At 40.9% G+C, this 24,003-nt stretch overlaps 3 protein-coding genes across 7 annotated transcripts; all 3 read left to right on the top strand.

Annotated features, from left to right (window-relative positions):
* Positions 1-9,171, top strand: LOC102779064 (E3 ubiquitin-protein ligase TRIM39). 5 transcript variants are annotated; one of them, XM_087835835.1, is made up of 7 exons: positions 1-76; positions 965-2,039; positions 5,281-5,376; positions 5,464-5,694; positions 6,245-6,392; positions 6,515-6,541; positions 6,636-9,171. In XM_087835835.1, the coding sequence occupies exons 2-7, from the start codon at positions 1,071-1,073 to the stop codon at positions 7,187-7,189; spliced, it is 2,025 nt and encodes a 674-aa protein (XP_087691961.1). In that variant the 5' UTR covers positions 1-76; positions 965-1,070; the 3' UTR covers positions 7,190-9,171. The 5 variants fall into 5 exon arrangements, with proteins under 5 accessions (XP_087691961.1, XP_087691957.1, XP_087691954.1 ...); XM_087835831.1 differs by having other exon boundaries at positions 6-76; positions 1,028-2,039; XM_087835828.1 differs by having other exon boundaries at positions 14-76; positions 1,096-2,039.
* Positions 9,172-11,049: 1,878 nt separating this feature from the next.
* LOC148104136 (E3 ubiquitin-protein ligase TRIM39-like) lies at positions 11,050-11,988 on the top strand. The gene is given in 3 exon segments (XM_087838257.1): positions 11,050-11,065; positions 11,190-11,429; positions 11,432-11,988. Coding segments are annotated over 3 exon segments (531 nt in total). The 3' UTR covers positions 11,707-11,988.
* Positions 11,989-17,446: 5,458 nt separating this feature from the next.
* LOC102786434 (E3 ubiquitin-protein ligase TRIM39-like) lies at positions 17,447-23,279 on the top strand. Its single transcript, XM_087839285.1, has 7 exons — positions 17,447-17,539; positions 17,849-18,432; positions 18,542-18,637; positions 18,746-18,979; positions 19,172-19,319; positions 20,830-20,856; positions 20,960-23,279. The coding sequence occupies exons 2-7, from the start codon at positions 17,854-17,856 to the stop codon at positions 21,490-21,492; spliced, it is 1,617 nt and encodes a 538-aa protein (XP_087695411.1). The 5' UTR covers positions 17,447-17,539; positions 17,849-17,853; the 3' UTR covers positions 21,493-23,279.
* The last annotated feature ends 724 nt before the right edge of the window (positions 23,280-24,003 follow it).

Below are 24,003 nucleotides of genomic sequence, written 5' to 3'. Positions count from 1 at the left end.
GCGGCTGTAAGGGGCAGCGGTTACAGCCTGTCTCATATGTCAGTGCACTGTGGAGTCTCCAGGCAGCTGCTCTCTGGTGAGTTTCCCAGATCTCTGCTTTTTGTCTCTCCCTTCACCTCCTGTGTTTTTAATTTCCACAGGGTATCATCTGCTTCTCTGTACACAGACATAACTCTTAGGGGAATATTGTTGTTGGATTTTTTTTCCAATAACATTTTGATTCTAAAGAGCGCTGACCTGTGGTAAGGACTTTTTTTCCATTGCAGGCAGGGAATTATAGATTAAAATAGTTCAAGAGAAGACTTCAATTGCAGAGTTATAAGTTTGTATATTTTTAGGTATTAGGTGTTCATTTGTCAAAATAAGAAAGATTAAGCGCTGCCAGCACTGCAAGACAAGTCATGCGGTACGCTAGTATTTTTGGAAAAATCTTAATCTGGTCTGTCACGAACACCTAGGCCTGAAGCTGCCTGTCTTATAGGTCAAACCTGCTTACTTGCAGCTTCACAGATACATTTGTGTCGCAGTGTACCAGTGTGCAGGAGAGACATAATAATATTTAGCTTGTGATATGGAGTTTGCTTTTAAAAAGAAAAGATTAGGAGTTAAAATTCATGTGATGATTCTATTAATTGTCGTCCTCTGATAAACTTATTATAGTTGTATTTATCTATATATTTCTTGGGTCAGAAATTAAAAGCAGTGTGACTATTACAATATGTGGCCACAAGAGGGCAGTAACAATATTTAAATATTTTCAAAATATCTTAATATAAATAATGATTATGAAAGACGTTGACTATGTTTTGTATTTAAATATTAACATATGCATGTAAGCTCTTAAAATGAGTCGGGTCTAATCGGGACTCATTTGTCATTATTCTAAATGTTTACCTAAAACATTATGACCTGTAATTTCAAAGCATGTAATGATAAATGAGTCCCGCCATGCTTTGCTTTGTAGATCTGCTTGTAGACGACATCATTAAGGTCATGCCATCTAATCCTAGCGACCTCGATATCACAGCAGGTTTGATGACCCATTCAAAGGCTGGTTGCTTGCACTGAAAATGACCCTGCCTCTCCGCCGTGCAGGAATGGCCACTACTGGGAACCTTTCAGAAGAGCAGGTGCACTGCTCCATCTGTCTGGACGTCTTCACCAACCCCGTGTCCATCCCCTGCGGACACAACTTCTGCCAGATTTGCATCCTGGGATACTGGAAAAGCAGTCCTTTGTATCAGTGTCCCATGTGCAAGAAGTCCTTCTACAAAAGGCCCGATATTAGTGTCAACACTGTCTTGAGGGAAATCGCAGAGCAGTTCAAGGAGATTAGGATTAAAAGCATGGAAGGGAAGGGAAGCCAGGAAGAGGGAGAAGGGAAAGAAAGGAAGTGGACAATAGAAAGGAGGAAAAGGGAGGATGAGGAGAGGCTTTTGGAGAAAGACCAGAAAGAGCAGCTTTTGGAGGAGCTGAAGCTGAAACAAGAGGAGAAGAGAAAGAAAGAGGGAGTGAAGGAGAAACAAGGAGAGAAGAGGCCACAGCAAGAAGACTTACCACCTTTAATCCCTCCAATTTCACCTCCGAAGACCTCTCCTCCACTGGTACACCAAGCCACAGCACAAGAGCCACCACCTCCACTTCCTCAAACATCACCCCCACCCTCACCTCAAATCTCTGCTTCTCAACTTCCTCAGACCTTACCATCTCCTCCTTTCTCTTCGCTCCCATCTCAATCTTGGGAGGAAGTCCTGTGCGACGTTTGCCTTGGGGAAGGTAGGCCGAAGGCGGTCAAATCCTGCCTGGTGTGTCTGACTTCATACTGCGAGGAGCATCTGAAATGTCACTCAGCCCGCTTCACTAAGCACAAGCTGATGGAGCCCGTTGCCAACATGGAGGACAGGATGTGTCCGAAGCACGAGAGGCTCCTGGAGCTGTTCTGTAAGAAGGATCAGATGTGCGTGTGCGTCCTCTGCACCGAGACGGACCACAGGGCTCACTACACAGTCCCTGTGGAGAGAGAATGGACAGAGAAAAAGGTGAGACAGATGCGCTGCCATCCAAATATAGGACAGGGACCAAATGTTTATCTGTGCTAGAAAAGATTTCAAGATATTTGCGGGTCAATTCTTGCCGGTTCATCAACTGCCTCCCCCCGGACCAGCTCAGACTCAGCTAAAGAAACTCAAGTGGAAAGATTCACGTCTTACTACCGCTGTTCTTTATTTTGTTGGAAGGATAGTTTCAAATTCCATTATCTAAAAAACCACTTGACCTAGGTCCTTCAAAATGTTTAGAGTAAAAAATTGGTATCACTGTTCTATAAATATGGACTCTTGCAAGTGCAGCCAGAGTTAACATAAAATGATGGATGCTTGAAGTCACGATCGCTGACATCAGATGTGGAGAACTGCAGAAAGCACAGTTATACAGATAGGAGACTGATATTTTGTTTACACCTTGTCATGTACGATTTACGTAGTATTCTTTAAGATAGTTTAAATCAGGTGATTGGTGCCAAAGATAAAACAGATAAACTCTCATACTTACACACGGAGGACTAAATGGAAAAGCTTCAGACTTTTGTTAAACACACTTCTGCTTGCAGTGTTTGTTTGCAGGCTCAAAATGTATTACTGTTCCTTGTACATGGTTGAAGACTAGGATGGGACAGAGCCTTCAAATCTGTGGCTCCACAACACTCCAGTTTCATTCGCCAGACTCTGTGGACTCCTTCCAAAGGATTCTTTAGTTATTAATATGAATAAATATGACCTTTTTTGGATGCATACTACTGTATGCGCTGGAAGCAGAGCAAGATATTTTCATTGAATTATTTATGCACCCTCATTTCTCAGCAAGAAGTTCTCTTTTCTTTTCTTTCTTTGTTTTTTTTTTTGTCTTATCAAGAAAAAAGGATCAGCTCAGATGGCACCCAGTACACACCCTCTCTGCTATTTATAGTCAGCTAATTGTTTATCTTTAGTTAATGTCATAAGTTCACAGATTCCCACATTCAAAATGGTGAAAGATATTCAAATGATGGTTATGATGCACATTTTTCATTGTTAATTGTTAATCGTATCGTTAGTAATGCACTGTAGATAGATAAACCACATAAAAAAATATTATGTAGAGTGCTTAACAGATTTATAAGATCAATATTTTCAAAATTTGTCAAAAATGTTTGTATACAGACATTTCTGGACTTCACTGGGAAGTCAGAAATTAATTAAGTGTCACATTTAACCCCTGAAAGTTGATTCTGTTCATTTAGACCAGGGGTCTGCAACCTTTTACACCCAAAGAGCCATTTGGACTCGGTTTCCACGCAAAAGAAAACACTCGGAGCCGCAAATACTTTTTGACATCTAAAATGAAGATAACACTGTATATATTGTTTTTTTACCTTTATGCTTTGTGTGAACAACTAAGGTGTGTTGCTTATGAAATCCATGAAGTGCTACAGAGAAAATTAAATTTTATTTATGTAATCAACACATTTTGAACTCTTAAAGAAATATAACAAAAGGAAAGACACCAACCTGAACTAAAATGATCCATGTAGCAAACAAAAACTGTTCTCAGCCACCACCCTTATATCGCCTTTGGGCTGTTGGAGCCTTGACCTGACTTTTAAAAAATAAAAAAGCACTATGCTGCTGAAAAATTAAAAGTAGATATTTGCAAAATTCTGCCTAAATATGTATTTTACCAGGTTAATGCGTGCGGTGGGGCGTGGTCTGCAGCGCTGCTGCAGGGGAGGCGGACGCACCTGAGCCACACCCGCAATCATGCCTCGCTGCCTTTACGTCTGCGCTATCTGTGCTGTTGTGTTGTTGGTGGTGTATGTCGGGCTGTGAGGTGAAAAGCTATAGCCGGCTGTATGCGTACAGCAACCGTGTGTGAAAAGTGGTCAATAAAGAGATGCTGAAAAGCGTGTTCATGCAAACATCGTCGGTCTGCCGTGATATGTTTACAATAAGACTTATGGTCCCGAACCTCTGCGCACAGCGTCTGCTAATCGGGGCTGTACGAAGTCAGTTTACGCAGGACTGTAAGCTGTCATCTGTCAGGCGTGAGCGGTGTTTGTCTTTAACGTAGTTCATGGTGGAGAATAGCTGCTGACATAATGTGGATCCGAAGATCCATAATTGGCCTACCTGGGGTTGAAAGTCTCGATAAATGCACGGCGTTTCGGCGGGTACACCGGCTTCCGCGAGTGTGACTCTTATTTTGAGCGATGAAAAAATAATAGAATATAATTTTATTTTTATATTTCAATATCACAATAATCTTCCAATTTAGAACTACAAGTTAAAAAAAAAGAACTAAACACAAATAAAATACACTTCAGCTAAATACTAATTTATTTTCCCAAACCACGCGGAGCCGCAGTATAAGGACTAAAGAGCCGCATGCGGCTCTGGAGCCGCAGGTTGCCGACCCCTGATTTAGACGTTTCATTTCAGTGGGAGAAGCGTTTTGTCACTCAGGCCCTGACAAAATTTTAAGATTTATGGCTAAATTTAGTATTAGAAATATCATTTAGATCAGGTGTAGGCAAATCCAGGCCTCAAGGGCCGGTGTCCTGCAGGTTTTAGTATCACCCTGGGTCAACGCACCTGAATCAAATGATTAGTTCATTACCAGGCTTCTGGAGATCTTCAAGGCATGTTGAGGAGGTAATTTAGCCATTTAAATCAGCTGTGTTGGATCAAGGACACATCTAAAACCTGCAGGACAACGGGCCTCGAAGCCTGGAGCTGCATACCTCTGATTTAGATTTAAATAGAACTTGCACATATTGGTGGATTAGCCATTACAAAAATATAAAAAAATATTTTCATAATTACAAGTACTGTTAATTTAGGGCAGCTGTGGCATAAATCTTATATTGGGTGGTGGTCTAATACATTTATTAAGCACTAAATGACCCCTTGGCACCACCAAGCTTTGACCTATTGTGCCCTTAACATGTCTCAAAGGTTTGGTGATACAACAGGTTCTGTTGTTTGTGAGTCTATGAGTTGAATTTTTGTTTTTTTTGTTTACTTTTACTAAACTAATGATTCAACCTAAACCTTCCAGGATTTTAAGGAAACATTAACACGAACAACTATGCTGCACAGACCTCACCTTGTACAGCAAGCTGGTCCACAGTGTCTTTATGATGTTATCTTCTCTGTTGCCTGATTACAACTAAAGACTAATAATCTTTTCACATCATCAAGTTTATAATTACCACGAGTCATGCCCGTGTGATCTGATACTGTGCAGGCACAGCTTAAGAGGACAGGAATAGACGTTCAGCAGATGATCCAGGACAGAGTGAAAAAGGTGGAGGAGATCAAACACTCTGTGGAGCTTAATAAAGTGAGTTTTTACCTTTGCATGGCCACGTCACAATCTACACTCACATGGTTGTTCAACATACATGTGCTTTTTGCTTTGTACTTACAGGCCAGTGCTCAAAGAGAGATTGAGGAAAGCATGCAGGTCTTCTCGGAGCTGGTGCGCTCCATCCAGAAAACTCAGGCCGAGCTGGTTTTGGTCATCGAGGAGAAGCAGAGGCAGACGGAGAGGTGGGCTCAAGGCCTCATTGCTGAACTGGAACAGGAAATCACTGAGCTAAAGAGGAGGAACACAGAGTTGGAAACCGTAGCTCGGACTGACCACATTCATTTCTTAAAGGTGAGAGAGGCTTTGTTTCAGTGCTCAGTGTCGGGGAGCTAAATTTAAGTTGTGGTAGGCTACTTGATATTTTACTGTGCAAGTTGTTCAAGTTCGTGGATATTTTTCTAATTTTTCCTTATTTTTTTCTTAATTTCAAAGGATTTTTATGGTAAAATGACACTTCCAGCGTTTTGTTAACCCTCTGTTTTGCAGTGAAACCAGGTGCCTTTTACAGTATTCACTTAAAGCTAAATTAAATGACAACAGCGCCCTCTTTCTGCTCTGCACTGTATTGCATTCCAAAACCTGCAATCCAATCAAAGAGTAGCTTTGCATGTTTGTTTTGGCAGTGTTTCATAAATAATGGCCATTCTGATGCAACCCTGAGCATTTGAGTCTCTTAATTTGGAAATAATTCTACAACCATATTTGTTTCTTAGTTAGAAGCCTTAAAATCTTTGATCTGTGGTTATTTGAAAAGAACCATGACTGTAATTATGGTCATCTTATTTTAGTCAATAACTTGTTTCTAAGTTGTTTCCCCCCCTTGGGCTGTATCTTTCTGTAGAGCTTCCCGGCCCTCAGCACTCCACCATCTGTTAAACACTGGTCTGAGACCAGTGTTCCCACTGACACATGTGTTGGCATGATCAGAAAATCAGTGTCCAAACTAGAGGCGACGTTGACTGAAATGATTGACAAACTGTCTGACAGTGGTAGGACTTCCATAAATATTCAAAAATACCTTTATTACTGTGTGACTATTTGTTTTATTTTTAAAAAAGTAAAGATGTATATGAAACATATCTTAAGAGAATGTTGTATTTTGTTTTTACAGAGATCAAAAAAGTTCTGAAATATACAGGTAAAGCTTTTTTTTTTTTAACTTATTTTTATTTCTTGTGTTTTCATCATTAAACTCTCCAACAAAATATATCCTCTGTCTTGTTCTTCTGCAGTGGATGTCACTCTTGACTCTGACACAGCCAACCCGTGGCTGCAGCTCTCTCAGGATAGACATCAGGTGAGACACCTGGGCGCCTGGCAGGACCTCCCGGACCACCCTGATCGCTTCGACACGGTGGTTATAGTATTGGCCCATGAGGGCTTCACTTCTGGCAGACACTACTGGGAGGTCCAGGTGGGGGAAAAGGATGACTGGTACCTTGGTGTGGCAAGGTCATCTGTTAACAGAAAGGGCAGGATCTCTGTAAGCACCACCCAAGGCTATTGGGCTCTGGCCATGAAGAAAGGCCAGGGATACAGAGCGTCAACATCCCCACCGTCACTGCTCTCCCTCGACCCTAAGCCCAAGAGAGTGGGCGTGTATGTGGACTACGAAGAAGGCCAAGTGTCGTTTTATGATGTGAGAGCACGGACCCATATTTACACCTTTGAGGATACCTTCACTGAAAAAATTCTTCCATTTTTCTACCTGTACTGCTGTGACAAAGCCTCTGACACCATCATCATCTGTCCTGTGAATGAGAAACATCTGATCAAGCAAAGCTAAGGACATAAAAACAAAAGTTGTTGTAGCTATACCCGATTTAATTACATGTGAACTGTAGCTAAATATGTTAATTATACATCTTGTGAATTTGTAGCCAACATGTTTGTAAAACACAAACCTCAAATGACGTTCTGGTAAAAAGAAACAGTGTTGACATTATTGCAGAAGGTCTCATAAGAAGTTTAGTTTTCAAGATTGTTTGCATATTAAATACATTGTGATTTGATTAGCATTAAAAACTGGGTGTGCAGGAAGACAAATCATAACAATAGAGTAATTTTATTTTGTGAGTAAGTGCAATTATTTTCTTGCTGAAGATTTCATGGAAAACTAGTTACTACATTAATATAAGCATGGTAGAAACAGATCTTGATCTATAAAGTTCAGTTAGCTGTTTCTCTAAAGATGGCAGCAAAATGTTTAGAAGTCCCAAAATCTACTGACGGGAGGTCTTTTGCTCAACAGTATGTTACACCTCAGAAGTTTTATGCATGTTTCTGGGTTTACTTTAGCAGGACTGAAAGAATTGGTAAATGGCCTGTATTTGTATAGCGCTTTACTTAGTCCCCAGGACCCCAAAGCGCTTTACACATTCAGTCATTCACCCATTCACACACACATTCATTCACACACTGGTTATGGCAAGCTACATTGTAGCCACAGCCGCCCTGGGGCGTACTGACGGAGGCGAGGCTGCCGAACACTGGTGCCACCGGGCCCTTTGACCACCACAAGCACTGTCTAAAAGAAAGCCGTTTCTACCTGTTCCCAGGCCTTATGCTAAGCTTGTTTAATCTATAAAACCATACTAGGCACACAGAATGAGATAATCAGTTCAATTCAAGACAGTTTTACTTATAGTACCAAGTCACAGTTGCCTCAAGGTACTTTAATTTGCAAGGACCTTAAAATATATAGACAAACCCCAACAACCAGATGACAACCTGTGAGAAAGCACTTTGAAGACAGTGGGAAGGAATAATATTGTTTACTAAAGAACTGATAAGGAATAAAAGACTATCATAGCAGCCAAGAACATAAAAACACAGGTGTAATCTTCACACGTGAGTTTTAGTATAGCCAAAAAGGACAACATTATTACAAATATTTAAAATGACAAACTATTTAAAACCCACGTGGTCCCATAAAAGAGATCAAATTAACAAACTTCTACTCAAAAGCCAAAACAAAACATAACTCAAACTGACCTGCCCAAATCTTCTTTCATTTTTAATGGCAGCTTGAATCCAAAGATGTTGCACTACTGCCATCTCCTGGGTTTCACTATTACATCGCTTCCAAATCCTTAGATCATCTTGATGAGTACAGTATTTCTCAAAAAACAAAACAAAACAAATAAAACAGAAACAATAAACCACACACTTCCTTTTATCATGACTTAACCACTCAGCCACCTTTTCAAACTACAGTCTCTACCCTCAACATTCTCATTTGACTGACAAATGAGAATTTGTCAGTCTGCAACTAATAAATTAGTTGCAGACTAATTTGAGCTTTCACAAAATGAGGACCACCTGTAGCTCTTACAGGTAAGTTGTACAGACTGTAACCTATAAGCTTTTAATAAAATATATCTCTTTTAAAGCCAGGTGCAACAAATTTATACATCTTTTATCCATCGCTTTGTATCTTTTCCTCACTCACCCCTGCCCCAATCCAAAAAAAAGATCCAACTGAAAATTGCTGCTACTCACTATCATGTCCTTATGAATCGTTTCAGACTTTGAAGGCTCTGAGCAATATTTCAGCCTCCAAGGATTGGTCCAAGATCAAGGTTTACTCAGACTTGTGTGTGCAGACGGCGAGGAGAGCCATGGCTCATCTTGTGCACACTTTCAAAACTGAACTGAAAACTCTCACAAAAGCAGGTAAATATCTGCAGCGTTTGTTTTATGTGTGAAGATTTCTCTAGTTTGGATACTTCTGTTTGTACACGTTAACGTAGCATATTAAAATGATGATCACGGCATTTGACTGTCGTGGAGGCTGCTGTGCACATACAAAAGTCAGTTCTTCTGCTGTGAAGCTGACAATTCAGCGTGTGCAAACATGAAACGACACCACAGCACATTTAACGTCAGTGCCTGGAAAAATATGCTGCTCTTGGGCAGTGCCATCTGCATGGAAAATATAGCTTCCACTAGCTAAGTGAAAACTCTTCATAAGAGGGATAAATAATTTAAAGAAGGTCTTGTCTTCTAATCCACTGGCTGGTGTCTTTCTGTGTGACGCTTGCATATTCTCACTGTGCCTGTGCCAGTTATCTGTGTAGTCCAGCTTCCTCCCACAGTTCAAAGACATCAGCATTAGGGTTAACTGGTAATTGGCTGTAGGTGTGAATGAACAATTGTATAGGTCGTGCTCCAGCCCCATTACATCTCAGATTGGCTCTAGCCCAACCGTGACCCTGAACTGGATAAATGGAAGGAAATGAATGGATGCATGGGATTATTTAGAAGAAATGGCTGTAGCCTTTAGGTCTGCATTCTTTCTAATGGGCTGCAGAGGGCAACTGTCAGGTTACAAAAGGAGGTTCACTTGACATTTATGGGAAAATGACCTCTTACACTCAGTCTCTACATTTAAATTTTATTAAATATATTTTAAAGAGGTAACCTTTTTTTTTTTTTTACTAACAGTGAGTTGCTCTTTAAGTAGCCACTGTTCCTTGATTTCCCAGTCAGATCCAAGCTTCAACTTTGACAACCACTTTCAAAACAGTAAGATGACAATCGTCAAAATACTCAATTCAGCAAATGTGGTGACACTGCAGGAGCAAAAACAGACTTTGTGCCAATTTCCTTTTTTCTTCTTTTCTGTTTATTTAAAAAAAAAAGTCTTCACATTCATATAGATTTGGTTTTACATCTTTACATTTGGGCAGGTGTAACAGCTATTCACTAACTGTGGGATATAGTCTCATTTTATTCCAGTACTACCTGTGGTGCATTGATATCCCCGTGTTGTTTTGTTTTTGGATTATCAAAACTAATGTGACTTCAATCCCATGTGAAGTGTTTCATTGTATTGTGACAGAGGGGTTAGGGTTACAGTTGGGGGTTCAAGTGTGGTGTGTAGTCTGAAGGTATTTCTGTAATGCATAACTATGGTAAAATGGTAAATGGCCTGTATTCATATAGCACTTTACTAGTCCCTAAGGACCCCAAAGCACTTTACATATCCAGTCATCCACCCATTCACACACTGGTGATGGCAAGCTACATTGTAGCCACAGCCACCCTGGGGCGCACTGACAGAGGCGAGGCTGCCGGACACTGGCGCCACGGGGCCCTCTGACCACCACCAGTAGGCAAACATGGGATTAGTATCTTGCCCAAGGACACAACGACTGAGACTGTCCAAGCCGGGGCTCGAACCGGCAACCTTCCGATTACAAGGCGAACTCCCAACTCTTGAGCCACGATCGCCCCCAACTATGACATCACAACAATGTGACTGGTCACTTGTAACGTTGAACCTGGACCAATGGGAATTTTGATGATCAGGAACAACACCAACATGGCGAGATCTCCTCCTGCTACTGCAAATAAGCTAGTTTGAACAACTATGACTGACTTGGCATGAATCACCCCACTCATGCAGTCGTCCGCAGATTCATATTGTTGGCTTCCATTGAAAGTTTTGCATCAACAAATAAAACAAAGATTTTTTTTTTCTTCCCGTCCTGTTCGGTACTTCAGACAATTATTCTGATTGCTAAAGGCCAAGAAAGAAGGCCAACAGATGCAAATCTAAGAATAAGTGTGCCATGTAAAACACCACACGTTTTACACAAAAGTTATGCTTGCTTATGTTTTCTCCTCTTACAACTGGCCACAATGAGGCAATATAAAGGTGAGATCATAGATTTATATTTGATTTAATAAATCTTGACAAGACAAAATAACTCAACTCAACTGTTGTGCAAAATGTGCATACATATTCTTTTAAACTGTCCATTTTTCTTTTCTCCATTAAGAATCAGTCACCTTTAACCCTCCCACTGCCGGTTAGGGCCTTGTGGTGACAGAATCTGGGAAATGTCTGAAGTACTCCAGAGCAGCAAGCCTCTCGTCTGACTCTAGGAGGTTTGACTGTCCCATGGTGTTTGGGACAGAGGGCTTCACCTCTGGCCGGCACTACTGGGAAGTCCAAGTGGGCCTGAGAAATGGCTGGGATGTGGGTGTTGCCAAGGAAACTGTAAACAGATCAGCAAGGGTCTTTTGAAAAGAGAAAATGGATTCTTTGCCATAGGAAAAAGGTTTTTGGACTATAAAGTTCACTCCACACCCTACACAGTTCTCTACCTTTGCCCTAGGCCAAGGTTAATAGGAGTGTACCTGGACTACGAAGAAAGCAGAGTCTCATTTTTTGACGTGAATGAGAACTTGCATATTTACTCTTTCATAGGAGAGTCTTTCACGGAGAAACTATTTCCATACTCTTATCTACAAGGTGGATCAAAAAAATCTGAGCCTTTGCTTATCAAGGATTGACTTAATTCTAATTCATTCCTTCAACAATCTAAATGAATAATAAGATCAAAGTTTAGAACTCAGATAAGTGCTGCGCAATCTGAACATCAAAAAACACTTGGAAATGACCAATTTAAGATTATTTAAAAAAATAAACATAATTATTTAACATGGTGATAGATACTGACACAGATACGTAACATGTTTAATTCATGTATAATTAATTTTTGAACAAAGTGTTACGGTTGTATACTACTTCAGAACAAACGTGGTTTTGATTGGAAAAACACCGGTCTGATCAACAGTTTGCTCTTGATCCTATAAACTCATTGACTGCCACATATGGTTACATGTGAGTGTAAATACGCTATTCACTGCTGTCTTGAACTGCCATATATACATATTTGTTTTTTGTTTCCACATTTCTGTTTGTTGTGTCGGTGACAAAATGCTGGTGATGCTAATGTTTGATGGTGTTGGGTTTTGGTGTTTTTTGTTTTTTCTTGTCTCTACATTAAAGTTATCAGACTTTGTTTCATGAACAGTGTTTCATTATAAACATTCAGCTCGATTTTTGTGTGATATTCCAAATGGAAGTTTATTTAACACTGCAAATGTTTTGAGCCAACAAAATATTGGCTTTGAAAATTTTTTTTTTGGTCAAGCCACTTAACACGAATAATTCAACCAGAAACGTAACTTAAGGAAGGAACCAGTCTTGTCTCTACACCTAACATCTTAGCGAAGATCTCATTTTAAATCGTATCTTTGGGCACTTTGTTACCATCACCCTGTCACTAAACAAATCTCTGAAAAATGCCAAAGATAATGCGATTACCATAGTGCTTTATTGGTGCAAAAATTTAATTTTACAATGGCCAAAGAGCTATTAGCCATAAACTTTGCATATTTCAACCACCATTATGAGCAGAAGAACATTGGGAGTATCCTCACCAACTGCATCACTGTGTGGTATGTCTTCATATAAATCACTCACATATAAATCAGTGGCAAAAGTGCAGGATTTAATGGTACTGATTTTGTTTACGTGCTTTCATCACCTCGTTTCCTATGACAAATCCCAGGTATTCAGTTTCAGCTTTGGCAAAATCACATTTTGACAAATTAACAGTTAGTCCAGCTACTCTGAGATGCTCGTGTACCTTTACTAGATGTTTGAGGTGCTCCTCCCAGGTGTAGCTATAATTCACGTGTATACTTAACAATTTTATTCAAATATTTTTGTGAGTCAATTTCATGAACTGCATATATTTGCCCTCAGATAAGCATAGAGCAGAAAGCCGGGACGGGCGTGAGGTTCTGGGGGTGCTTTGTCTCTGGGCTGGGGCCCTGGCTGGGCCTTGGGGGCTTGGGTCCCGGTTGGTGTGTTGCCGGGGTTGTGGGCGGTTGGGTGTATGCGCCAGGGTGCACCCCATCTCCAGCTGCCTCTTCCCACTCCACCACAATCACCCATACATGCAGGGCCTTGGGGTAAAGGTGTGTCACCAGGGTGCAGGGGAGGCATCCCCCCCTCTGTCCCCTTCTAGCTGCCTGTGCCTCAATTTTATCTCACAACTTAGACATTCACATTACTCACACTCTCATAGGGCTGTTCGATATAACGATATATATCGGATAACAATATAAAAACGTCTATCGTTTCATTTTACGCTATCATTTGTTTTGTGGTGTTGCAAAATAAACTGTTTATGGCAATATTTTTTCATCGTTTTGATGGTCACTGTAGTGGCTATATATATTTCTTAAAGTTCTCTCTTTCTCTTATATTTTATATAACCACACTACGGACGAACAAGCGCCTGTTTTTATGCGTTATGGTTAGTAACAACGACGTTAACACCATCGCGTGTCCGCTTGTTTATGTTCCACATAAACCTTTCACAATAAAGCTCATGATCCTGTTGAGACTTTTCAAAATAAACTGAATCACGTGAAAGAGCAGATTATTTAAGGATGAGAAGTAAAAAAGAGCTGTCAGGTGCTAATAAATAAACCTTAGACTCAAACGTTAGAACAGGCTTTTCCCCGCAGCACGCCGTGTAATAAATACTCACAAAGAAAATGGCGGGTGTTACAACTTATGTCTAAAAATGTATCGTTTCATGCATCGGTTAAAACACTCGACTCCTGCTACATGACGCGCAGCTGGAAACACTTCCCGCAAGTCGAGCTGCCCGAGATTCACAGAATTTACAGAAAATGTTACATTTTTGTGATTTATACCGTTATCGGGACGATAGAATTCTTATATCGGGATATGAGATTTTGGTCATATCGCACAGCCCTACACTCTCATTACACATACATATAGGATCTTGGGGTGGGCACGCTACATGGTATCGAAAAGACCATCAGGGCGTACACCTCACCCCTGGCGTCGTTGCCCACCTCTCAATTTTAAATAAACGTAGACATTGAGGGCTATCAGGAGGGGCTATGCGCTTACCTGCTGCTCTCTGGCAGGTAGCTCCATGCCCTCCTGGGTTTTAAAGGCACCTTAGAACAGCGGTCCCCAACCTTTTTTGCGCCATGGACCGGTTTATGCCTGACAATATTTTCACGGACCGGCCTTTAATGTGTCGCGGATAAATACAACAAAATAAAACTAGTACCGGTACCGAAAAAAAGAACATTTATTCATAACACACGTGAAAAGACCAAGGAAAACAGAGTAAACGATAAAAACAATAACAAAATAACGCTGAAAACCATACATTTCACACCTGAGCCTCAACTCTCGCGGCCCGGTACCAAACGACTCACGGACCGGTACCGGTCCGAGGCCCGGGGGTTGGGGACCGCTGCCTTAGAACACACATGCATCAACACTACATATGAGCGGGCGGAGGGAGGTTTGGCGTCTTCACCCCCCCCCCCCCCCTCCCCCCCGTTCTATGCGGCCTGTTGGAGCGGGGGGTCTGGAAGGAGGAGTTGGCCGTCCGATTGGGGTCTGGGGCCTCCCTGCTGCTGTGGAGTTGGGGCGGTCTGCTTCTCTCCACCCCAGGGAAAAGGGTAACATTACCTGGGTCTGGGTGCAGTTTCCCCCTCTAGGGGCAAGGGTACCTAGACCTTGGGCTTAGAGTACGCTTGTGGAGTGTGATTGTGAGTACAGTGTCTATTTATGTCTGTCTCCACGTTGGGTGAGAGTTGAGTTGCCTGGAGCCTGGGGCTCGCTCGGGCGACTTTAGGGGTGGGGTGCCCTCAGCCTCTCGGCCTGGGGCTCAGTCACTCTGGCACAGCTGGCTGCTGGCAGAGCTCACGGGCACGTCACTGCAACCCCCCCTGGCTTCTGCTCCGTGACTGCGGAGTGACCCCTCATCTGGGACTCTCCTCAGCTCTTTCTGGGACAGTGGCTCAGCTGCCCCTCTGTTGGTCTTCCTTGGTCTCTTGTGTTCTGGGGGCCTCTGGATGTCTGGAGTTTTGATCTCTTCCATACCTGCTTCATGCCCTGGTGGACGGGGCTGTGGCCCCCCACACCCTCTAGCAGATCATTACATGAAGGAACCTTTTAAATACAAGCGCGCTCATGCTCACAGGTGTACACACAGGGACTCACACACACAAACTACACCCTTTTTGGCTCCTACCTCAAAGCACACTGTGCGCTGTCGATCTTACGTGCTGCACAATAATGTTTAATATTTAGTATTTACTGTTATATTCCCATAGATCATCGTGATGTTGTTTATTATGTTGCTCTTTTTTTTCTTCTGCTTGTTTTCTCTTTTTTTCTTTCTCAACAGAAAAAAATGTTGAGAAATTGTTCATTCAGTGACGCTAGTTTCCAGGTGATTGATATATGTATTTTTTGTCTGCTTATTATGTTGTTTTTTGTTTTTTGCCCTTTATCCCCGTCCCTCTTCCCCGCTGTTTTTCTTTCCCTCTTTCTTTCTCCCCTTTCTTTTTCCCAGTCAAGTCTGTCCCGTATTTAACAAGTGAAAATAAAATAAAATAAACAATAAAAGGTGAATCAAATAGACCATTACGGCAAGGCTGGGATGGTGTATTTGGTAAAGTAAATCCGTTGGGCATCTTTCTTTGCCTTTAGACAATAATTCTGATGGCAAAAGAGCCAAACGGGACAGGCCAACGGGCTGTAGAGTCCAACGCTGCTGAGGCACTTGGGAAGTCAGAGCCACTTCTTAACCTAGGAGCTCACTAGCCTCTCTAGTCAATTGGCATGATTGAGTGAGACCTCGTAGATTGTCAACGGCCACAGTAGTCTGGGTAATAACCCAAACTGGAAGCACCAGAGCTTAAGTTTCCCTGGGAGTGCAGTGTTGTTAATCCGCTTGAGGTCATCAGCCAGGTTCTCCCTTAGTTGTTCTAGTTGCCACGTATCATTGAGGTCTGCATTATATTACCGTCACAGGCTCTTTAGGGGCTTCTCTAAGACTGTTGGAATTGGTTCTTCACTGATATAGAATTGCTCAGCTGTCGGTTTTCCTTTTATGATGGAGATGCTGCGAGATTTACTCAGCTTAAACTCCATCCTTGCCCATTCTATGTTTTCCTGGAGCTTCTGTAGCAATCACCTAGTACATGGTTTAGTTGTTGTAATGATGGTCATATCATCCATGTAGGCCCTAATGGGAGGAAGACGAAGGCCACTCCTGAGTCTCTCACTTCCCACTACCCACCGGGATGCCCACATGACCAACTCCATTGCCATGATAAATGCCAGAGGGGAAATCGTGCAGCCTGCCATTACTCCAATTTCCAGGTACTGCCAGGCTGTGGTGATGCTCTCAGCTGTCACACAAAACTGTAGATCCTGAAAGTAGCTCTTGACCAGTCCTGTGATGTGGTTTGGTCCACAAGATCTCGTGCGGAACTGACCCAAAGGCATTGGCAAGTTCTAAAAACACCACATGAAGGTCTCTTCGTTCTTTCTTGGCAGTTTGAATTTGGTGCCAGACGATGCTGGCATGCTTCAGATATCCTGAGAAGGCCCAGATGTTGGCCTTCTGCACTGATGTGTCAATATAGTTGTTTCTTTGCAGGAAAGCAGATAGCCTTTGGGCCAAGGCGCTGAAGAAGATCTTTCCTTCTACGTTCAGCAGGCTGATCTGGCGAAACTGGCTAATGGATGAGTTCTTCTCCTTAGGGATAAATACCCATTGATATTGACTCGTTTAATAATAGTCGGCATATGATAAATAACTGTGTAATTGTACTTTTTGCATTATTATGAAGTTATGATTGCACACTGACTCCAACTCTTTGATATGAAGTATGATTTGTTTGCCAAAAAACATTAAATAAATAAAGTTGAATACTTTTACAGTATTTAAAATAAAATTTGAATTGACCTAAAACAATATTTAGGTTTAATCTGCAAAAATAGCATCCAGATGGATTCCAATCCACCACAGTCAGTCCACCAGAGTAGTATTGAGCTTCTCATATGGGTTTTGGCAAAATATAAAATGTATGACACAAATGAGACATTAATTTTAAATGCATCATGTTAAAAAAAAGAAGAGATTGTGGTTTGTTTTAATCTGAATTCATGATTGCATGCTGCTATTTACAGTGACTGATCTTGCAAACATGCTTTGGGAGAAATGTTTACACCAATAAATGTTTGGGTTTTTTTCCAAATATGCCCAGATGATGCTATTTTTCTGCTACAGCATTAAGTTTCGTTTCAGCCAAATTATGTAGTTTGACCACGCCCACTGAAGTGACTGGAGCTTCCCCGGTTCTTCAAGGTTCACTCATATTACTTCCCGTGTGAGAGACGAGTGGTGAATAGTTTGCAGCAGGTTTTTATATCTGAATGCGAATGTGGAGTTTAGTCTGTTGGAATTACTGAGTTACTAGAAATAAGGTGAGTCAATTTAAAATGAAATTGAGCTGTTTTTCTTTTGTTTTTGCTTCTACTATAAATGCATAACTGTAAGTATGTGATCCAAAATTAAAACAAGCAAAGAGATTGATATGATTATGACTCATTGGGTGTGTCAGGGCTCTCACTGGAAACAGCCAAAACACACACTTAGTGCCAAATCTATTTCTATCTATCTATTTAGCTATTTTTTTCCCTTTATTCAGAAACGTGTTACATTATATTTCATATGATATAAAAAGCCTGAAAGAACAGAAATGTAAAGCATATCAATGATATTTTCATCTACAGAGATCATGTCAGCTTTTGGTTTCCTCGCTTCGTTGCCAGAGGATCATTTCGTCTGTACGATCTGCCTGAACGTCTTCAGTGACCCGGTCACTACACCTTGCGGTCACAACTTTTGCAGGACCTGCCTCACTCAGCACTGGGACAGAAGTGAGTTATGCCACTGTCCAACGTGCAGTAAAAGATTCTATGTGAGGCCCGAGTTCTCCACAAACACCGTCATCGCAGAGATTTCAGGCCAAATCAAGAAGAGGAAGGTGGAGACACTTGAAGACATGGATGCACCGGGGAAAGTGGCGTGCGACGTGTGCACTGATTTAAAGTTCAACGCCTTGAAGTCTTGCCTGGTGTGTCAGACGTCGTACTGTGAAGCCCATCTAGAGCCTCACCAGAGAGTTCCTTCTTTAATGAGACACAAGCTGATCGAGCCAGTGGAGAATCTGGAGGAGAGGATGTGCAGGAAACACGAGAGGATAATGGAGTTTTTCTGCAGAGATGATCAGGTGTGCATCTGTCTGCTGTGCAGTGAGATAGACCACAAAGACCATGAGACAGTACCTGTTGAAGAAGAAGGGGCTCAGCAGAGAGTAAGACGATGCTGAATTTTATTTTGTTACATTTTTGTTAAAATGAGAATGCGGATCCTTGAAAATGACTGCTTCACCCAATTTAATGGCTTAAAATTGTACATTTCAGGAAAATATTGAGTCTCAAAAAGCAAAGATCAAACTGATGATTGAGGAGAGGATGGAAAAGATAAAGGAATTTAATGAGGGCTCCGAACTGCGGAACGTGAGTATTGAGGCAAATTTCCAAATGCAAAATTTGTCACATTAAGGTTTAGGGTGTTCAGTGCACACCTACATGTTTACCAATGGAGCCCTTTTCTTTCTACTGCAGGTAAAAGCAGACCAAGAGATTGAGGAGAGCAATACACTATTCAGTAATCTGATAAACCAAGTAGAAGTGATGCAGGCTAAACTACGATCAAACATTCAAATCAAGCTCAGAAAGTCACATGAGAAAGACGAAGCGGTAATTCAGGAGTTGCACGACGAAATCGCAGAACTGCAGAGAAAACACTCAGAGCTGGACGAGCTTTCACAAAATGAGGACCACCTGTGGCTCTTACAGGTAAGTTGTACAGACTGTGACCTATAAGCATCTTATAATAAAATATATCTCTTTTAAAGCCAGGTGCAACAAATTTCTCCATCTTTTATCCATCGCTTTGTATCTTTTCCTCACTCACCCCTGCCCCAATCCAAAAAAGGTCCAACTGAAAATAGCTGCTACTCACTATCATGTCCTTATGAATCATTTCAGACTTTGAAGGCTCTGAGCAATATTTCAGCCTCCAAGGATTGGTCCAAGATCAAGGTTTACTCAGACTTGTGTGTGCAGACGGCGAGGAGAGCCATGGCTCATCTTGTGCACACTTTCAAAACTGAACTGAAAACTCTCACAAAAGCAGGTAAATATCTGCAGCGTTTGTTTTATGTGTGAAGATTTCTCTAGTTTGGATACTTCTGTTTGTACACGTTAACGTAGCATATTAAAATGATGATCACGGCATTTGACTGATTGTCGTGGAGGCTGCTGTGCACATACAAAAGTCAGTTCTTCTGCTGTGAAGCCGACAATTCAGCGTGTGCAAACATGAAACGACACCACATCACATTTAACGTCAGTGCCTGGAAAAATATGCTGCTCTTGGGCAGTGCCATCTGCATGGAAAATATAGCTTCCGCCAGCTGAGTGAAAACTCTTCATAAGAGGGATAAATAATTTAAAGAAGGTCCTGTCTTCTAATCCACTGGCTGGTGTCTTTCTGTGTGACGCTTGCATATTCTCACTGTGCCTGTGTAGTCCAGGTTCCTCCCACAGCATTGGGGTTAACTGGTAATTGGCTGTAGGTGTGAATGAACAATTGTATAGGTCGTGCTCCAGCCCCATTACAGCTCAGATTAACTCTAGCCCAACAGTGAGCCTGAACTGGATAAATGGAAGGAAATGAATGGCTGCATGGGATTATTTAGAAGAAATGACATGAAACTAAACAGCCAAAGCAGAAGTTCCTTTTACCGGCATTTTTTTTAAATGGCCAGCAGAGGGCGAGTCTGTCTGGTTACAAAAAGTTCACTTGACATTTATGGAAACATGACCTCTTACATGATGAATGACCTTTGTAAAGCTTTTCCTAAAGACTTTTATAGTCTTAGTCTCTACATTTACATTTTATTAAATACATAAATTTTAAAGAGGTGACCTTTTTGACTGACAGGGAGTTACTCTTTAAGCATTCACTGTCCCTTGACTTCTCACTTAGATCCAACCTTTAACTGTGACAACCTCTTTCAAAACAGCAAGATGGCAATGGTCAAAATGCTCAACTCAGCAAATGTGATGACATTGCCAGATTCATTTACATAGTTATGAGTACTCCACATCTTTATGTTTGGGCAAGTGAAACAGCTATTCGCTAACTGTGGGATAAATAAAGAAGAGTTTATTTCATTTAATCCCAGTATTACCTGTGGTGCATCTGATATCCCTGTGTTGGTTTTGTTCTTGGATCATTAAAACTAATGTTGGTCCAGGTTCAATGCTCCAAGTGACCAATCACATTGCTGGGATATCACAGTAAGGTTAGGGTTACAGGGGTTACGGTTAGGGTTAGAGTCTGGTGTTTAGTGTGATGGTGTTTCTACAATGCAAAACTCTGTAGTTTTGATCCAGGAACAACACCAACACGGCAATATCTGCTCATGCTACTGCACGTAGTTGTAGTTGTTCTCCTGCGTTCACACTAGCATGTGATTGATTTGGCACAAGTTACACCACCCATAGAATTGTCTGCATATTCATATTCTTGGCTGCCATTGAAGAAGAGTTTTCTTTTAATTTGTTGATGCAAATCTCAGAGTACAAGTATGTGATTTTACACTTATGTTTTGCCTTACTGTGATGTTTTTTCCTCTCAGAACTGACCAGGATGAGGCAATATAAAGGTGAGTTCATAGATTTATATTTAGTTTACTTTCCAAGATATGAAAGTTCAACATAACTATTAATATATATATGTAACTGACCATATGTCTTTTTTCCTTTAAGAGTCAGTCACCTTTAACCCTTCCACTGCTGGCGAGGGCCTTGTGGTGACAGAATCTGGGAAACGTCTGAAGTACTTCAGAGCAGCAAGCCCCTCGTCTGATGACTCTGGGAGGTTTGACTGTCCCATGGTGTTTGGGACGAAGGGCTTCACCTCTGGCCGACACTACTGGGAAGTCCAAGTGGGCCTGAGAAACAACTGGGATGTGGGTGTTGCCAAGGAAACTGTAAACAGATCAGGAAGGGTTTTTTTGAAAAGAGAAAATGGATTCTTTGCCATAGGAAAAAGCTTTTCGGTCTATAAAGTTCACTCCACACCCTCCACAGTTCTCTACCTTTTCCCTAGGCCAAGGTTAATAGGAGTGTACCTGGACTACGAAGAAGGCAGAGTCTCGTTTTTTGACGTGAATGAGAATTTGCATATTTACTCTTTCGCAGGAGAGTCTTTCACAGAGAAACTATTTCCATACTTTTATCTACAAGGTGGATCAAAGAAATCTGAGCCTTTGCTTATTAAGGATTGTCTTTATTTCTAATTCACTTCCTTCAACAATCAAAATGATAAATGAATAATAAGGTCAAAGTTTAGAACTCAGAGTGCTGCGCAAGCTGAACATCAATAAAAGGTATTCGGAAATGACCAATTTAAGGTTAATAATTAACACCGACTGTTGTTCCTGTTGCCTTGTTTTACATTGTGATAAACTATGACACAGATAAAAATACCACGTACAATTTGTTCATAATTCCAGGCTATGAACCATGCAAATTATGTTTTAAATATGCGCTTGTAGAGTGCGTGCACAGTATATAACAAACTAATCAGTATTATGTAGTGTTAGTTCCATCCTCTGTCTGTTTCAGAGTTTTCATTTAAGGAAACTTGAAAGACTTGCATCAATTTTATGTTATTACGCATCCTGTTTATTTAGGAACTTGAGTGGGGTCAAAATCTTTGACGTAGGATCTCCGGAGTACAGCACCATGTATGGTAGTCACCACAGCTGCTTCTGTAAAAACAGGAATTTTATGGTGCATTTAAGTTAACCTCGTAAACTCACATGAATGGCTAGGAGGTTTGTTTAATAGAGAAAGGTTTTGTCTTTTCTTTTTTTAGATATTTACTTTAAATGCTTACTTTTTTCTGCAGTTTTTTCAATGTACAGATGTAATAACAAATTCTAACCAGTCTCAGTCTTTAACATAACAAGCAACTTCGGCATAATCGTATATAAGTAAGGAGAAAACAGTGATAAATAGCTATAACCCATTTAAAATGAAGGCAAACAACTTAAAATATAAAGATATCATCATTTGCTGTACCTTACAAATTATTAAGTAACTCTGGCAGGAAAGAAACACATTTATCTAACTCTAATATGTTTAATTATTTGGGGCTTTTTTCGCCAGGGTTTGAGCTTTATTAACAGGGCCTGAGTTTATGGGTGTATGCTGTCCAGAAGGGCCAGCCCCTTTCCTAGCAGTGGTGGGTGTGTTTATGGGTGGATGGAGGTGGGTGGAGAACCAAGTCGGCAGTCTGTAGCTAAGTGCTGTTAGAGCCTGAGGATACACAAGCTGGCAGTTAGAAAAGAATTGTAAGTATGTTTTATGAATTATTTCTTTGCTTTCTGGTATTTTGAAGACAGCTTTTGACCATTACATGAGATTTCTGTGGAGGTACACACCTCAGTTGAACTTGTTTACATTGTTCATAGTTCGTGTGAGTGGTGAATGAGTCATTTTCATGTTATGCGTATTACTCTCAGGCTCAGGAGTGAAAAGCCACAATCTAAAATAAGTTTGGGTTGAAGGCTGTGTCATTGTGACAAATGTAGCCATTAATGCTGTTACGTTCATAGAGAATACTCAGTGCTGAGTGGCTGGAGGATACGCAAAACTTCAAGATTCCTGCATGGCTCTGACGTAGTACAGATGTTTTGTGACGTACACTCAGAATTCTTTCACTCTCAGTATGAATGAGGAGGAACCTTTTCCCCCTCTAGTGCAGATATGCTCGAATGAAAGCAGGAAAATCCAGTTTTGCATGAATTTTTGAACAAACTGTTACGGTGGCATGCCACTTCAGAACAAATATGGTATTGCACACAAGTCTGATCAACAGTTTGATTGACTGGACATACCTTTGCTCTTGAGCCTATAAACTCATTCATTACCTCATATGGTTACATGTGAGTAATATTCTTACTGCTCTCTTGAACTGCCTTATATACATATTTGGTTTTTCTTTTCCACATTGCTGTTTGTTGTATCAGTGACAAAATGCTGGTAATGGTAATGTTTGTTTTTGTCTTTATATTAAAGTTATCAGACTTTGTTTCATGAACAGTGTTTCATTATAACATTTCAGATCGATTTTTGTGGGATATTTGACTGACCTCCAAACTGAAGTCGTTTATTTAATACTGTGCAAATGTTTTGTGCCAACAAATCTTTTTTAAATATATTACTTCCAAAGAGCCAGCCTTACTTGATTTTGAGCAATAGTTGTCTAAAGATCTTTTAGGTTTTTATTTGGACACTGGCTGCTTTTCACTCATGTTCAGTCCAGTCTTTATACCTGACTATTTTTACAGGAAGTTATTTTTTCGTTTCGTCAAGCCACTTAACAGACCTATCATTTATTCAATCAGAAACGTAACTCAAGGAATGAACCAGTCTTGTGTCTACACATAACATCTTTGTAAAGATCTCATTTTAAATCGTATCTTTGGGCACTTTGTTACTGTCGCCCTGTCACTAAACAAATCTCTTAAAAATGCCAAAGATAAAGCAATATGGTAATCACATTATTGGTGCAAAAATTTAATTTTACAACGGTCAAAACTTGGCATATTTTGGCATGGTGTGCAAAAAAACTATCTCCAGCAGATGAACAGTATCTAGAACTCCTTTAGAAATAGGAAAAGAAATCCAGAAAATACCTGACGCAGGACCTGAGAGAAGCATCTGGCCCTTTAGTTGATACATGTCTTGTTCACTGAAGTCTCAACAGAAATGATCTCGTTGGAAGGGCGGCTGTGAAGAAG

This window comes from Neolamprologus brichardi, chromosome 3 (genome assembly GCF_056152115.1).
Source record: "Neolamprologus brichardi isolate AB-2024 chromosome 3, ASM5615211v1, whole genome shotgun sequence".
In the NCBI taxonomy this organism is placed as follows: Eukaryota; Metazoa; Chordata; class Actinopteri; order Cichliformes; family Cichlidae; genus Neolamprologus; species Neolamprologus brichardi.
The sequence above is the reverse complement of the archived record's forward strand: the minus strand, read 5'-3'. Positions and strand labels throughout refer to the sequence as shown.

Bases quoted from the DNA above. Each gene is read 5' to 3' on its own strand.
- LOC102779064 (XM_087835828.1), top strand. From the start codon at position 37: ATGTCAGTGCACTGTGGAGTCTCCAGGCAGCTGCTCTCTG. The intron at 5,377-5,463 runs GTGAGTTTTTAC...TTGTACTTACAG, and splicing joins ACTCTGTGGAGCTTAATAAA to GCCAGTGCTCAAAGAGAGAT. The intron at 6,393-6,514 runs GTAGGACTTCCA...TTGTTTTTACAG, and splicing joins TGACAAACTGTCTGACAGTG to AGATCAAAAAAGTTCTGAAA.
- LOC102786434 (XM_087839285.1), top strand. From the start codon at position 17,854: ATGTCAGCTTTTGGTTTCCTCGCTTCGTTGCCAGAGGATCATTTCGTC. The intron at 18,433-18,541 runs GTAAGACGATGC...TGTACATTTCAG, and splicing joins AAGAAGGGGCTCAGCAGAGA to GAAAATATTGAGTCTCAAAA. The intron at 20,857-20,959 runs GTGAGTTCATAG...TTTTCCTTTAAG, and splicing joins CAGGATGAGGCAATATAAAG to AGTCAGTCACCTTTAACCCT.